This window comes from Branchiostoma belcheri, unplaced genomic scaffold, assembly GCF_001625305.1.
Source record: "Branchiostoma belcheri isolate BF01 breed outbred unplaced genomic scaffold, Haploidv18h27 scaffold156, whole genome shotgun sequence".
NCBI lineage: Eukaryota > Metazoa > Chordata > Leptocardii > Amphioxiformes > Branchiostomatidae > Branchiostoma > Branchiostoma belcheri.
Genome location: NW_017803002.1, coordinates 298,854 through 315,818, shown reverse-complemented (window position 1 = coordinate 315,818; position 16,965 = coordinate 298,854). Strand labels below are relative to the sequence as shown.

Sequence of the window (16,965 nt, the reverse complement as noted above, 5' to 3'; positions counted from 1 at the left end):
CGGGGCAGAAGTGACGTGAGTTTGCCCCCCCCCCCCCTAGCGTCTTGCTTTGGAACTGCAGGGGCACTTCAAAAGAGGATACTAAGTAATTCAAGAACCGGTTGACAAATTGTCGTGATTTTTTGTTTGTGGGTAGCTTAAGTGATTCGTGACATAATTCTGTGACAATCATGCAGATTTGGATGTAATTTGCTAAATTTATGAGGAAATTCTATAAATTAGTTGCATCATATGATAGGACTATTCAAGCTTGTGGCAAATGTAATTGAGAACGACAGAAACGCAGGCAGATTTTGATTATGTAAGAATTGATTTGCATAATTGATGAGAAGATGTTATTGCTTAACAATAAAGGCCGACATTTGCTTTTGAGCAAATTCAGCATGGCTTCACCACGTTCTAGACATGGCAGGGAAAGAAGGAGAAAATGGAAAACAATAATTTATAATTTATATATGAAAAGACATCTAACTAAGAATGCAACAGTTGAAAAGCTATCCCCTGTTTTTTTGGTTAGGATTCTTATTTGCATAATGCAAACTGTTGATTTTCAAGATTAAAAAAAAACGTTTATGCCCCGCATTCCAATGCTTGAGCAAGAAAGTTTGACATACCTATCAAAACACTTGTCGAATGCAGTGTCAATATGGTATGGCTATGTTAACCCTATTACATCTCAACAGCCAATCAGCAAGAAGAATAGAGTAAAGCAGCTAAGTTCGTTTAACCCCCAAACACCCGAACGGGGTTCCTTTGGACCCCAGACGTATATTTTTATGTGCTATTTGAAAATGTTTGATTCGATAAAAAATTCCTCCCGTGACTTTGTCAATAAACCTCTTCTTCAAGTTCTCCTAAATTTTTTTTGGAGATCAACACAAATTCGCCTCATCCGATTTTTGCATAAATTATGTCAATGAGCTGGAATTTTTAACACTTAATCATGCCAAAATAAACGTCTTAATATGTTAAACCAATATATGTGCAAAGATCACTGAAAGGATGCGAAAAGGTTGCCAAAAATATAAATTTGAAAGAAACCAAATGGGGTCCATTTGGACCCCGTTCGGGCATTAACGTCACAAAAAAAGTTCGGGTGTTTGAGGGTTAAAGATTTTTTAAAAATTGGTTTAAAAATAGCAAGGTATATATGGAAATGTAGGTAATATGACATGTTTCACCGATTTAAAACCCAAAAGACTCATTTTCCTGGCTAATACTTGTAAAACAAAACAAAGTAACTTTTCCTATTATAAGTATGTGGTAGCATGCACAGGTGTTCATTTACCAGTAAAGTAGTTAAGGGAACAGCCAATCAGCGACCAGATCTCCAAACAGGGTGCACCTGCTGCCCATATTTGGGCATTGGCCCTATGCCCAAACATGGTCACACTCCAATCTTGGTAACACACACATTACCTGTAACACAGCCAAAAAGTCCAAATAAAACAATTCTAAAAAGCAGTTTCAAGAAAAAGAAAAAAAAAACTGGGGGTATTTGGACACTGTACCTTCATGCTAAATTCCATATTATTTGGTCCAAAAATGACGGAGTTGAATCAATTTAAAGAAATGGCAGGGAAAGGAGGAGAAGGACAAGAAACAAGAGGAAAAACAATATGACTTGTCTTATTGCCAGAATATGTGTGGTAAAGCCATAACAATGGTTAGTGCATGGTATTTCATACTTGGCGTATTTTAAAGTTACGTGAAACTGAACGTTATGAAACATATCATTAATAAAAGAACCTCATTTGCATAATTTATGAAGAAATACTAGAATGGCATTCTTTGTCAAGACTGTCTTTTGTTGGAGAATATTTTCAACTTATATAATTCATTGAAATGAAGATCCTTTTTGTATAATTGGGGGGTCTAATTTATAATTTGTCAGTTATAAAGATTAACATCATTTGGCGAAGGTATGAGGTCGTGGATTGTTCAAACCTGTTTTATTATAAATTACAGTTCAAACCTACTATCGCAAAACTTCTAGCAACAAGATGGTCAGAAAACACAATACATATTTATAACCAGACTTTTATTAAATTTTTCAAATCGAGCTTTGGTGGTTGTCTAGGTTAAGGTTATGACATTGACGACTCAACAACTATACAAAGATTGAAGTATACGAATTGTCAGATTTTAAACGTACTATAATGTACGTTTAATGCCTCACTTGGTCAGTCTACTGAGGAAGACCAGAGTGACTGGTCGGAAGCTATAGGTAAGAGAATTTTTGTGTTGGACCGAAAGTTTAAACTCTTATATGTAACTATCAACACAGATGAACTTTCATGATAGTACTATAATGTAATTGTCACATAGTATTAATATCAAATAGGATTTCAATTGTTTATATCGATACTATTTATCATATCCGCAGGAGTCGCGTGCGGAGCTCTTTCCTCACCAGCCCATGGTTCTATATCGGGTAGCCACTACTATGGAGACAGGGTAACCTTTAGCTGCAGTTCCGGCTATTATCTCCAGGGGAGCTCTTCACTCACCTGTGGGGCAAACGGACAATGGAGCGGAACCCAACCTACTTGCCAACGTAATCATCTTATCTTGTGCGGGTGGGTGGGTGTGTGAGAGAGAGAGAGTACGCGTGTGTGTGTCTGTGTGGGTGAGAGAGAGTGTATGTGCGTCTGTGTGTGAGAGAGGAGTGAGAGAGAGTGCGTATGTGTGAGAGACAGACTGTGTGTGTGTGTGTGTGTGTGTGTGTGTGTGTGTGTGTGTGTGTGTCAGTGTGTGCGTGTGTGTGTGTGTGTGTCAGTGTGTGCGTGTGTCAGTGTGTTCATTGTTAACATGTAAAATATTTCTGCACAAAAAAAGGGATTAACAGATTTTATAGTTATAGTATATCGAAGACCCTTGCAATGATTGGGTCTTATTTATCAATTGGGTCATCTTGAGCTGTCTGTGTTGAACATGATATTGCTTTCGGTTTAACTTTCAGGGATTATGTTATTATATCCCCTATTAGCTCCTATATAAGCAACAGCGGTGTTCATTTTGAGCTGACACGAGCTTCATGTTTGTAATCAATTTCTATTAGGCCACACAGTCTTAATTTTATGGATGACATCCGCGCGCGCATTGAATTTCACCTGTTCTCAACAACAACAAAAAAAGATCACGTCCACCGAGGCTCTGGCCTGGCTCTAGGCCTGGGTAGTCCATGGTAGTTAGTGACAATACGGAGCCGGGCACCCAGGCTACCGAAGCTCCACGACTCAAGGACTCATCAGTACATACGTACAGTGCCGATTCATAAATTCCGCAAAAAGCCGACTTGTCGTATACGTCGCTATATACTGCCGCAAATTCACAATATCAGCTTTTTATTCCTGTGGTTTAGCAGTATTTTCATTTTTTGGCCGGATTTTTTAAATTCACGCATGCGCACTAGTTTGGGGGCCTTCAGAGGATGTCATCCATAATATTAAGGTGACGTGGCCTTAGTTGTATTTCCATGATGTTGGTTTTATGGAACTGCTTTAATCCCTGTGTTATCAAATCTAACAGGAAAGAGCTGCCCCAGCCTAACAGCTCCGACTGATGGTGCGATGCAGGGAACGAGCTTTCTCTTTACAGACGTTGTCACCTTTTCATGTCACACTGGGTACGAGTTGAGTGGATCCGAGAGTAGGACGTGCCAAGCTGACCAAGTTTGGAGCGGTTCACAGCCAACTTGTAACCGTGAGTTGTTTCGAAAGGACTAAACGTACCGTTCTTTTTTTCTCGATTCCAATGTAAAGGATTTTAGTAGGAAAAATAACTTATCTTGGGACGACCGATATTTGATGGTCGCACATTCTGTAAATGGAGGAGCCTCGCGTCACGAGAGGTAATTTGGGCGGGCGGGCGGATTCGTCGCCGAGCGATTCAGGAGTCATGGTAGTGGGATGGCGTAGCTAGGGATGGGTTCAGCCGTTCGTAAGCGGCAACACACCGCTGACCACTAGTGTAGGGTATCTAAGAGGAGAGACTGTTGAAGACGTCTGTACTCTGTGACTGCCTTCTACAACCGTCTTGTCAAACACAGTCCTTTACTTGAGGAGGTTTAATCAGTTACAGATGTGGACTGCGTGGTGACAGTTATGGCCAGTTATGACAACTTCCTGTCACAGAGGACACATTGCTACACTAGTCTATGGGTGATTTGACATGCTTGTTATATACTTTCTTTACTTTTAACATTTTATCAAATGTATGATGCAATCCTATATTCTGGTTACAGGAAAACTTTGTCAGCAGCTATCATCTCCGGATAATGGACAAGTTACTGGTGGCCACGCCTATGGTGACGTCGCCAGTTTCTCCTGCAGTTCTGGGTATGAGCTGGCAGGGGGAGACGCCACACGGACCTGCCAGGATGACCAGCAATGGAGCGGAACTCAGCCAACATGCGCAAGTAGGATTCGTTATCGTATCCAGAACTGTGCCTATCTACTTCTATGCCAGAATGGGTTAGGGGTAGGATCGGACAAGGTTTTGGATAGTCTATCCCTATCCCAGAAAGTAGATTTCCTCCAGATCGGTTCTGGATACTATCCAAAACCGTGCCTTGTTATATTTCATTGTTTAGTACCAAAGGGTGAGTCAGAGACGACAATCAAATAACTAACGTTGGACGAAAATCATATGATTAACATTATAAATTAACGTTATATTTATAGTCTAAAATGTTTAGACTTTGGAGTGGCGTCGCCCCAAATCTGCGGATTCAGATGTTGTCAGAAGCTTCAGTCACATATACATTGCAGGTCATACGTATGATTGCATTTTCTCCCCTCTCAGGGCTAGGGTCCTGTTCTGGTGTAATTTTAAACTAGATTCTGCCTTTGAATTGATTTTAATATGGTCAGTGGATTGTCTGTAAGTATGTGCATGGAATGCAGGGCTCGAAATAAAAAATTCAGTGCACATTTTTTGGGGTGCACCATGTAAAACAAAACCCAATTACAGATCTGTAATAATAACTTCAAAATCTTAGACAAGTACTACTGTACAACAAAGATCTAATTATTTTCTGACACTTAGATGCCAATATCATGCATACTGTCATACATTTAATATGTACAAAAAAAACTACAAAAATATTTGGGTGCACCAGTGCACACACAGAAAACTATGGGTGTACAAGTCCAATGTTGGGTACACTAAGGTGCACATGCACCCAGTATTTCGAGCCCTGGCATGTATGGTGCGCGCCCCTCTGTTTATGATGATAGATATACAGATGGCTAGACGTTTGCCTTTTGAAGTGGCGTAAGTCCTAGGCAATGTTGTCCTATAAAGCTTACTACTATCACGTACATGTAGCAAGCTACATTTTTCCTATCGATGCTCTCTTTGGTTCGTCTGCAATGTCCCTAACAGGAAAGCTATGTCACAAGAGCTAAATTGTCATGACACACAGGCATATTTGCTTTGAGAATATAATTGCAGCTGCGTATTAACCTCTATTTTAGGGAAAGCCTGTACAACTCTCGACCCGCCACCTAACGGTGCTGTGTACGGGGGCCACCTGTATGGTGATACGGCCACGTTTGCCTGCGACGTCGGGTACGAGCTGAGCGGGCCTTCCACCATAACATGCCAGGATATACAGACATGGACTGCGGCGTCACCGACATGCGATAGTCAGTGAATAAATTAATAAGATGCTATTCATTCAAATTCAAACTTTTTTCATCAACTTGCAGTCCTTAGAATTAGACTGAATTGCGTTGATTGTACAATTTTGCCAACTATAAAAACACCGTACTGTTTATAATAAGCAACATATCATCAGTTAAAAAGATATTACACGACATAATCAATTAATTAAAATATGGTAAATATAGTAAGAATACATGGACGACGTAATGGACACACAGTGATAAAAGTACGTAATATGTATAAATGTGATGTGGACGACAGAAAAATGATAAGTAATTACATGACATAAAAGTGCACACACACACACATATATAAATAGAAATTTTGATGAACCAAGTATCAAAAGTGACCACAGTAAGAAAAAAAAGACCCATACCTCGGTCAAATATATAGAATTTTGTATATAAATGGGGTTAATGAAACACAATCTTGAAATTTTATGAATTTTCAGAATGACAGATAAATTCGAGTGATGAAAAAAAAATGATGAAAAAACTGAACATGTCTCTCCTGGCAACATCACCGAAAAACAGTAGTATTTATAACCTTTGCTTATTTCGGCTATTATTATTTTAACAGTTAAGTACTGCAAGGCAGTATCCGCCCCTACCAATGGACAGGTATCGGGAGGCAATCTTTACGGCGACACCGTGACCTTCACATGTGACACAGGATACGAGCTTCTGGGTTCTGCCACCATAACGTGCCTGGCAAACGAGACATGGAGTCATAGTCCTCCTGTGTGTCAGAGTAAGTAATTAAGTCTTGGTATTCATAATTATTAAAGTGGTTTATTGTCAACTTGACTGAAATTGTCCACAGTTTGCAGCCACATGAATTGATGTAAGGACATTACAATGATATACAAGTAGTAGACGTTCAGAATTACAACTCACACAGATACAGTTTAAAATACACACTAAAATAGCTCATTAAAATAACAGTATTGATGATGTAAAATAACATAGTATTAGATCTGTTTAAAATTATACCTTTCTGGGAGTAGTTTATAAAATGAAACCCCTTTAATAGTAGCCCCGTGTCAGTTGGGAAGACTTGGATATATCCTCAGCCAAACGAATATTAAATAGATGAATAAAATTTATAAAACAATTGAATGAAATGTAAATGAGGTTGAAAAGTCTGCAACCAGTCACCAACGCATTAACACAGTATACGGTTATACGTTACGATCGCAAATACACATAAGTGTACATTCTTCTCTATACATATAATGTGAAGGATTGTTAGGGGCGTAAACTTTTGCCGTTGCTATTGTTCTGATGCAGTGGTGACTTGTCCCGAACTTTTGCCCCTGGCCAATGGACAAATGTCTGGTGGAAATCTTTACGGTGACATCGTCACTTTTGTCTGCAACCCTGGGTACGAGTTGAGCGGCAGTGACCAACGGACCTGTGGAGCTAATAAACAGTGGAGCGGATCGCCTGCAGTTTGCAACAGTAAGATTTAAAGTCTTCTGGACAATTGAAATGACCAATCACCTGTGCGATATTCTTCACAAATTTCTCATGTCACCTTACCTTACAGCTGTTGGCATTGCGTATACAGTATTAAAGGCCGTGTTTATGTGAAGTCACCCAAGGCGCTTTACGTGTGGTTTACCCCGAAGCCGGTTTCAAGTGGCTCCACCTGAACGCTCCAAATCACATTAAAAGCGCCTCGATCCCAAACCACTTCTAGAGGTGGTTTCGAATCGGTTTTCCCGCATCGCGATTTGCGTCTGAACGCAATGTGATTTCATTGTAACTTCGCCTGGTCATGGATTATGGGGTGATATTTCTTTATTTATATGCAATACCAACTTTGACGTGACAACAACTTAAAGAGCAGTATTGGTCAAATAATGTGTCCGTTCTACGGCGAGCTTCACCGCCTCTGGCGGGACCACGTCGGCATTCGGCCTAGATACGCTGGGAGGGGGGGCATCAGCAAGCAGGTCGTTGACCTCTGACATTGATAACACGCTACCTTGCGTGTTTTCATCAAATAACAATAAATGTAGCTCATAAATTTCATAAATTTCATAAATTTCTTTAGAAAAGTTGAATACTATATTGCTGTAAGAAAAGAAAAGGTGGAAAAACATCTGGGAAAATGGGGCACTTTTGGTGAGTAGAACTGTTGTGGTTAACTTTTATATATAACTGTATTTACATATATACATATATATTGCTATATGTGTATGTGTGTGTATGTATATATATGGATATATATGTGTAATGTATATGTGTATATATATATATATATGTATATATATATATATATGTATATGTATATATATATGAGTCTAAGAGTCCTATTGTGTACTCTTATCACATGTCTGATACTACAATTACATCTGTAGACAGTATGCCTGACCTTGGGGTCATTGTCCAGTCGGACCTTCAGTGGAACAGTCATATCTTAAAGATGGTAGCCAGGGCCAATTCTATGACTGGTTTCATCAAAAGAACAGTCGGGTTCAACTCTAGCACTGATGTACGCAAGGCACTGTACACCACATTGGTGAGAAGCATCTTAGAATACTGCTCACCTTTGTGGTCTCCTCAGTCCCGCAAACTCATGTCCCTTGTAGAGGGGGTGCAACGGCGGGCGACTAAATTCATTCTAGGAGCCCACTCGAACACCCAGACCTACAAGGAACGTCTCTCCACCCTTGGTCTGTTGCCTCTTGTGCACAGGCGTGAAGTTTGCGACGTCATGGTGTTTATTAAGTCTAAACCAATTGTTCACAAGTATGTATCCTTCCCTTCCAGACCCTCTAGATACCTCCGATCGCACATGCTTACCCCCATTAGAGTAAGGACATCAGCCTTCAGCTCTTCTTACATACCAAGGCTGGTCACCATCTGGAATCAGCTGTGTCCTGTCCTCCGTAATATTGGGGTTCAAGCCTCTGAAATGTCCAACATCTTGACATTCAAGCGATCGCTTGTGAGAGCCACGTTTATGAGATTTGACACCCAGTTCAATATCGACGTTCCCTGCTCCTGGTCCACATCTTGTGGGTGTGCCTCATGCACTGCTTTAAGGCCGCATTAGTATCATAATTAGCTTTTTAATCTGTACATAATGACATTTGATAATTTTTGTACATAATCAATTCTCTGTATAACTTTTACCGAATTGTATATTTCATGTCTACTGATTTTTGATGTCTTATGTCTAATGTTTATTGTTTGACTTGGTTCCGTATTGTTTTGTATTATCATTTCAGGTTTGGGAGGACAACTTGTAAAGGCGTTGATACACCTGTTTTGTCCTCCCTTCCACTTGTTTTTTGCATGTGGTGAATTCAAATAAAGAAATAAAGAAATAAAGAAATATGTATGTTACATATATATTACTATACTATATATTACTTATATGCAACTATATATTTCGTGAGATGACAATTAGGTATGGATGGATGGTTCCCAAATTTATGTTACTTCTTTGTTACTAATAAAAAAAAAAAAAAATAAAATGTAGCTCAGGCGAATTGTGATCGGACACGGTTTCAAAGGAATGTGTGGCACGTGGACCAGATGTGAGGGATGTGAGTTACCCGAATCGCGTTTTGGGTGACTTCACATAAACACGGCCTTTCAAACATCCGATATGCTTACTTGTACTGATTGAATAAGTACTCACTGGTATAATAATCACTAAATCTACAAAAAAATAGAGAGGCCGACATTTGCTTGGGAGCAAATACAGCATATTTCAGTCCATCTCCCTCCCTCGCAAAAGTGGACTATTCCAAACTTACCCCAGTGTAAAACTGGCAAAGATTCTCAAATAAATTAATTATATAGTAGCTATGTAAGTGAGAACAAAGATGCAAGAACAAGCACATTGAATCTCGAAAGCTTTACTAATCTTATTACAGGTATGCAAATACTAACAATGATGAGATTTGATACATGTTGAAGGTGTTAGGCACATAAAATTGAATGTGTGGGTCATTACGCACGACTTACGTGCAATGTGACCCCAGGTAACCCGCAATGGAACATGTGTTCCATGGCCAACGGCAGATGGAACAGGCCATTTTTAGATAGAACATGGAACGGGTATAGCACTTTTGGCCCTTTTTTTGCTGAGAAGGGCCATTAAAGTCCCCCAAATGAGTCATTTGGAACTGCTGTATGCCAAATATATGACTGCTATTCTATAGACACATGTTCAAGGTACCCTTATACCGAATTTCAGATCATTTGGTTGTAAAACCAGGGCTCAGGATCCAAAAATCCATTTTTTGGTGAAAAATGCCCCAAAAAACCTTCATAAAATTTTTCAAAGGCATTTATAAAAAAAAAATGAAAAAAAAACGCCTGGGGGTATTGGCCCACTCTACCTCCATGCCAAATTTCAAGTCATTTGGCTGAATGATGGCGGAGTTGAATCCCTTTGACTGTTTGGCAGGAGAAGGAGGAGGAGAAGAAACATGAGAGAACACAATATATTTCATCCATACCATGGTATGGATTGAAATATAAATAGACTAACTCCACTTCTTAAATGGTAGGCTGGTAGTCTCTAACTAGATGAGCACACTGTATATGACAATCCAGTTTTTCCTTCCTTGTCGTGTCAGGGGTAAGCTGTCCCACGTTGCCAACACTGCTGCACGGTTCTATCAGCGGGGAGACTCTCTATGGCGACCTATTGACCTTTGACTGTGACCAAGGATACGAGTTGTATGGCAACGCTAATGTGACGTGCCAAGCCGATCAGACTTGGTCTGGAACAGCCCCGTTGTGCAGAGGTAATAAGCTGGGATCATGTTGTGGCTTCTACAGGGGTTATCAGTATCTGATTTGCTAAGTACAGATGTGTTAACATGTATCTAGTAGGGAAAAATGAACATTGCAAGGTGTCCTTTTTGAGTAAGAATACAATTATTTCCTTGAACTAAATATTCGACTTAATTCTCTTGAATTAAGTCAGGTGTCGGATGACGTAGTGGTAGAGCGTTCGACTATGAACCGGTGAGACCCGGGTTCGATCCCGAGTCGTACCCGGGACATGTCTGGACATGCGCCCGACGTTGTGTCCTTGGAAAAGGCACTTTACACAACCTTCCTCACTCCACCCAGGTGTGAATGGGTACCTAACTAACACAATATGTTTCACCACACTTTGTGTGGTGAAGCCATAAAGTAAAAAAAAAGAAGACATGCTAAGATTTATTTTACAAACACTTATTTTTCCTTTGCAATTATGCAATCCTCTATGCCATATATATATATATATATATATATATATATATATATATATATATATATATATATATATATACATACGCAATTTATTGGTCATCACTACAGTATGGTTATTATAGTAGTGTATGCCATGTTTCCTATTGACATGAATGTGCCAGCGTGACAGCTACCAGCTATAGCCTCCACCAAGTCTCCGTTGGGTGGTTTGGTTCTGAATTCGACAAAAAGGGACTCAAATGTCCAATTGTAATAAGGCAAGATAAGATTTTACAAGACTCTCAAATCCGAATACTCTTATGAAAAATACTTATACCACAATGAATTTGACGAGCGAGCTGCCACGTGTAAGATAAGAGAAAAGGCCGCTATAGAAAACTACCTGTGCACGAGAGATTATGTAAATATTGTACAATGAATGCAGTGGAAAACGAAATACATTTTGTTAGCCAGTGTCCTCACTATGAGACCGAAAGAAACAGATTATTTCAGACAGTTACAACAATTTCTCTATCCTTTCGTCATTTAGAAGATCACCAAAAGACTGCATTTTTACTAAGATCACAAAATCCACTAATTATGCAGAATGTGGGACTATTCATTATCCACTGCCTTCACAGTAGCTAGCGTAGTAGTAGATGTAGAAGTTTTTTCCAGACAGTTGTAGAAGCAATTAGCCTTCGGGCATGATTTTGCAAATAAAGTTTGAATTGTTTTTCAGCACGCATTGTTAATATGGAGGCAATGCAGTATACGTCATGAGACAAAATTGCCTTTTTTCTTGACCTGATCATCATTCCTAGTGGTATCGCATGTTGTTGAATTTTTTTAAATTTTATTTCCTGTTTCTTTGTCAGAAATACTTTGCCCCCCACTCACGCCTCCGCTGAATGGGCAGATGGCAGGGGGTAACGCATATGGCGACATAGTGGTGTACGTATGTGACGCAGGGTATGAACTGGTGGGAGGAAACGTGACACGTACTTGTCAGGAGGACAAGGAGTGGTCAGGGACACAGCCTGAATGTCACAGTGAGTATAGGAATGATCTTAATTGCTCGACAGCTGTACAGGGTACAATGTATGGCAAAAATGAAAAGGTATAACCATCACAATAATACTAGTCTATTCCTACAGACTATGACTACATGAATATGAATGTAAATGGCTCATTGACATAATGTACATGAAACATTTCTGTCTGCCACAATTTTTTCTCTATTTTCTAAAACGCTACATACATATTGAACCTCGGTACATAGATATGCATCTGTAGGAGGGATATGGCATAAGTAGGTTGAAAATGCCTAATACTAAGTAGTATTTCTCGTCTTTGGCAAAGGTTTACTAGATTTACTTGTGATTATATTAATTAATTTCCTGTGAGAGCCCTGCACTACCCAAGATTTGTTTGCGTTAGATGTTGTTCCTTTGTGTCCTCAACCTCAATTTCTACCTCAGAAATAAGTTACTTCTTTCCCCTACTATCCTAGCGTTCCCGGCGCTTCCCAAAGTGAATGGCAAATACCCCTCTCATTCTACTTATATTTCTACTCTCCAGCCTCATGCTGTACAAATGCTGACAATGTACTTCTAATAAGCCTTCCTGTCATGTGTTTCCACTTCTGTCATCCCATCTGTCTGTATAATAGTTGAGAAAATATGATGATAATAAAAGGAATTTCACATACTACTCGGAACACCTTCAAACTAGACAAACCAAAAACAAACAGCACTAAAAAAGCCTTCACATATAGAACTACTGCAGCATGGAACTCTCTTCCACATGGGCTGCAAACAGTGGCATCACATGAGAAGTTCAAACAAGGCCTACTAAAGCACACGAGGGACATAAATAAGTAGAGCACATACGATGTTACACACTTGTTTTCTTTTAAAATACTATCATAATGTAATGTGAATGTATATGTAATTGTATGTGATGTATTGTTATGTCTTACATGTATGTACCCTCTCCTGGAAGAATAGCTGCCACCCTCAGGTGGGCAGCTAAAGGAGAGTTTTTAATCAATTAACCTCAATAAACATACTGACTTAAAGTTTGCTGTGTGATACGGTTGTGTGAAATGTGTGTAATATGGTCAGAGAAGACACATTATTAGTAATGTTTAAATGATAATGCAGTTGAATGCATTCTTTACAATAATTGATCAGATAAATGTTTAAGATAATTGATTACTCGATTAAAGGCTTGTGTTTCAAGCTTCTCACACGAATGTTTACAGAGGTAAGCTGCTCTCAACTGATTGCACCGACAAATGGCAGCGTGGCCGGGGGGACGTCCTTTGGTGACTATGCGGCATTCACGTGTGATGCTGGATATGAGATAGTGGGATCAAACATCATGTTGTGCCAGGCCAACCAGCAGTGGAGTGGGACACAGCCTTCCTGTCATAGTACATAGGCCGTGTTTTTATCTGATCTATAGACAACAAGCTATATCAAATATGCATTTATCTTTTCTCTTGCACATACATGTGTAACCTTTACACACCTGTACATTTTGAACAAATAATACTTTCTAGACGTCGATGAAGGTTAGACATCCCGGTAATACGATACGCCAAAAAGTAGTTACTCAAGCAACTGGATATGATTTTGGAAACGTCAGACGTTTCAGCTAGTATCCACTAGCTTTCGTCAGTCACTGACGAAAGCTCATATCCAGGAATCATATCCAGTTTCTTGAGTAAATGCTTTTTGAATACTTTCTAGAACTTGAACATTGGACAAGCAAAAAATACTAAAACATTTCTGTGAAAAAATACGAAAACTATTTTTCATCCGTTATAATTTCTGTGCCAATAGAAGTCAGGTACATCGTATGAATCAGGTCGAAGTGTCAACTCGTCGAGTAATTATATTTAACAGCTCAACAGCCTTGAACGGGTTTTCTCTTTTACAGGATTGCAGTGTGCCACACTGCCACCCCTGATGGACGGCCATATGACAGGAGGATCCCTGTATGGCGACACGGTCACTTTCAGCTGTCACATGGGGTTTCACCTAGTGGGCAGTTCGGAGAGAACCTGCCAGGCTGACCAGCAGTGGAGCGGTACTCAGCCGTCCTGTCAGAGTAAGTTAGATAAACCTCGAGCTCAGCTCTCTTTTGTTTCTTCTGCGGAATATGCTATCGGATCCGCACTAAACATTCTCGGGCTCTGTCCTATACCCTTTATTCTCAAAGAATATGGACAAGAAAATGACAGACAAAAGGTTTAATTTCTTTGTTTTACAGTCCAACGGCGTAAAGAATAATGGAAACACGGAGCAAGCTGTATCAATTTGTAATGTTGACATAGCATGAAAGCCAATCTTGTCAACTTACTATCGGATAGCTTTTTGTCGACAGCATAGCCTCACAGAGATAGAACAAACGCACAGTCCTAAATTGTATTTGTGTATATATGTAAGTGTATGTATGTATATGTGTATGTGTGTGTGTTTGTGTGTATGTGTGTGTGTGTGTGTGTGTGTGTGTGTGTGTGTGTGTGTGTGTGTGTGTGTGTGTGTGTGTGTGTGTGTGTGTGTGTGATACCTACGTGCGATCGTGGGACTGCAAGGCAGAAGAGACAGTACAGACACCGAAACAATGGAGTCAAGCTATCTCATAATAGCATGTATTTCAATTCTCGTTCTGTTAAGGGAAAGAATGCCCACCGATCACTGCACCGGACCACGGCAGTGTGTCTGGGAGTCATCTCTTCGGATCCACCTTGGTGATCTCATGTGACCCCGGGTACGAACTGGACGGGACTGGAAGTAGAACGTGCCAGGCGGATCAGACGTGGAGCGGTGTTGAACCCACTTGCAAAGGTATAATGTCCTCGCTCTATTCTTGCTTGTGTAATCGATCTTAAAGGATCTTTTTCGACTCAGCTTGCGTTAGTCATTTGCACTGTGGAATATATGGCGTGTTATAGTTTTGTAACCAAGATGTCCCTGACTCCTACCCTATTCAAGCTATAACATGTGCCGCCCTGGATCCACCACTAAACGGCGATGTAAGCGGAGGGAACTCGTTCGGCGACACTGTCACATTCTCCTGCTCAGTGGGATTTGTACTGACTGGCACCGCCAATCTGACGTGTCAACATGACAAGCAGTGGAGCGACTCCGTACCATCTTGCAAAAGTTAGCCAAACAATTTCCTAATAGTTAACACTTATGTCGTTTGTCCTTATATAATGTTCTTCAAATTACAGAAATATTTGTCTATGTAACCTCAGCTCTCTTTATTGCTTAATTGGGATCTATAACGTCTTTCATATTACTTTCAGTTAATTGTTTTAACTAAATGTGAGAACAATCTTGCATTATTATTGATTGGATTCAACAACCTAATTATCTTGATGAGTTTCTTTATGATTATGATTATGACATAACTTAAACTTGTGAATTATGATTGATATCATTGGTAAATTAGAATTCATAAGTTCAAGTTATTTCGTTAATTGTATCATCATACATATTCTTCTACATTGATTGAAAGGTTTTATTCGTTTCTGAACTCTGTTTTTATCCTGACTGATTATTCATCATTTGGTAAATCTAGTGATTAATTGTGATGTGTATGTTAATTACCTCTTCTGCTTTTAATGTTTCCATTATTTATGTATATGTTGCTAGAACCTGAGGGTGACTAAAATAAAACAAAATTACCACTAGCACATATAACGTTACTTGATATAAATGTCTCCAGCATTCATCAAGCTGATGATCATAATATTTCTGACATTTTTTTTTAAATTTATTCCAACATGTAATCACCAGACGTGGTGACGGCACACTCAAGTTTTTTTCAACTTATATTAATGCCGCCACCAACACAGGGGACAAATACATAACAGGACAATACTCATTTTCACCTGAGTGAAGTGAGGAAAGTCGTGTAAAGTGCCTTTCCCCAAGGGCACAAGATCGGTGGCATGTCAGGACTCGAACCCGGGACCTTTAGGTTCCGAGCCGCGCACTCTGTCGCTACGCCACACGACCCCACACTGCCACTTTCTGACATTTGGTTTACTCACTTAACTAATTATCCATAAACGATAAGGTTCCAATGATTGTTAATCCTATAACATTCTGTGTCCCCGACAGGAAAGGAATGTCCTCTCCCGTCTACGCCTAACAACGTCCAGGTAACAGGAGGGCATCTCTACGAGGATGTCGTGACCTTCTCCTGTCTGTCCGGGTTCACTCTCAACGGCAACGGGACAAGTGTGTGCCAAGCCGACCAGACCTGGAGCGGTCATCCGCCATCTTGTGACCGTAAATAGAGAGCTCACTTTGCATCCTAGTACTAGAATGTAGCTTGTTTCAAAACGGTAAACCCATTTGTATACTGGTAATGTTATCCAGATTGCCAAAATTGTAGTCATTTTAACGGCAGCGAAACCGCATATTATATTGCACAAGTATAGCTACTAGAAAAGGCATCGCGCTGCTAGAAAAACCTCAGCATGCTGAGGATAGATAACGACGAACGTTAGGACAGACTCCTCTACTGCGTTCTCCGTAGCTACATGTGATATTTAATTGATAACAACGCACCCATGTTATTTGCATATTTTGCTAAAAATTAAAGGAGTCCAATGCCCGGCCTTGTCATCACCTACCGATGGCAGCTTTAGTGGCGGCTTCCTCTACGAGGACGTGGTGACCTTTACCTGCAACGAAGGATACGAACTGTCGGGCACCCAGACGGTGACCTGCCAAGCTGACATGACTTGGAGCAGCTCGGAACCAACATGTGAGAGTGAGTGTCTGTGGGTCTGACATATCAGTCATTAAGATACTGAAAAAGACCCCTGACCTACCTCCCCTTGACCTCTTGAAAAACGGCTTAGGCCGAAGAGTTGTACTTCTACACACATGTACTGTACATTTTCAAGGTGAAATAAAGGTTAAAAAAAAAAGAAAAGATTAAAAAAGATTAGCCAAAAAGATTATGTTTTCGTAGGCGTTCGTGAGAGTGAGAGAGAGAGAGAGAGAGAGAGAGTAATTGTGCAATTAAGAATAAGAGAGACACAAGCAGATATTGATTCTGT

General features: G+C 40.0%; 1 protein-coding gene across 1 annotated transcript in view; it reads left to right on the top strand.

Annotated features, from left to right (window-relative positions):
• LOC109465686 (sushi, von Willebrand factor type A, EGF and pentraxin domain-containing protein 1-like) overlaps positions 1-16,965 on the top strand; it is a 51,063-nt gene that overhangs the window by 24,352 nt on the left and 9,746 nt on the right. Inside the window, exons 5-18 of the mRNA XM_019763070.1 lie at positions 2,387-2,557; positions 3,532-3,705; positions 4,247-4,420; positions 5,481-5,651; positions 6,250-6,420; positions 6,960-7,130; positions 10,271-10,441; positions 11,753-11,926; positions 13,141-13,311; positions 13,821-13,991; positions 14,561-14,731; positions 14,879-15,049; positions 16,016-16,186; positions 16,503-16,673. Coding sequence (XP_019618629.1) covers positions 2,387-2,557; positions 3,532-3,705; positions 4,247-4,420; positions 5,481-5,651; positions 6,250-6,420; positions 6,960-7,130; positions 10,271-10,441; positions 11,753-11,926; positions 13,141-13,311; positions 13,821-13,991; positions 14,561-14,731; positions 14,879-15,049; positions 16,016-16,186; positions 16,503-16,673 — 2,403 coding nt within the window. The remainder of the gene's footprint in view (positions 1-2,386; positions 2,558-3,531; positions 3,706-4,246; positions 4,421-5,480; positions 5,652-6,249; positions 6,421-6,959; positions 7,131-10,270; positions 10,442-11,752; positions 11,927-13,140; positions 13,312-13,820; positions 13,992-14,560; positions 14,732-14,878; positions 15,050-16,015; positions 16,187-16,502; positions 16,674-16,965) is intronic.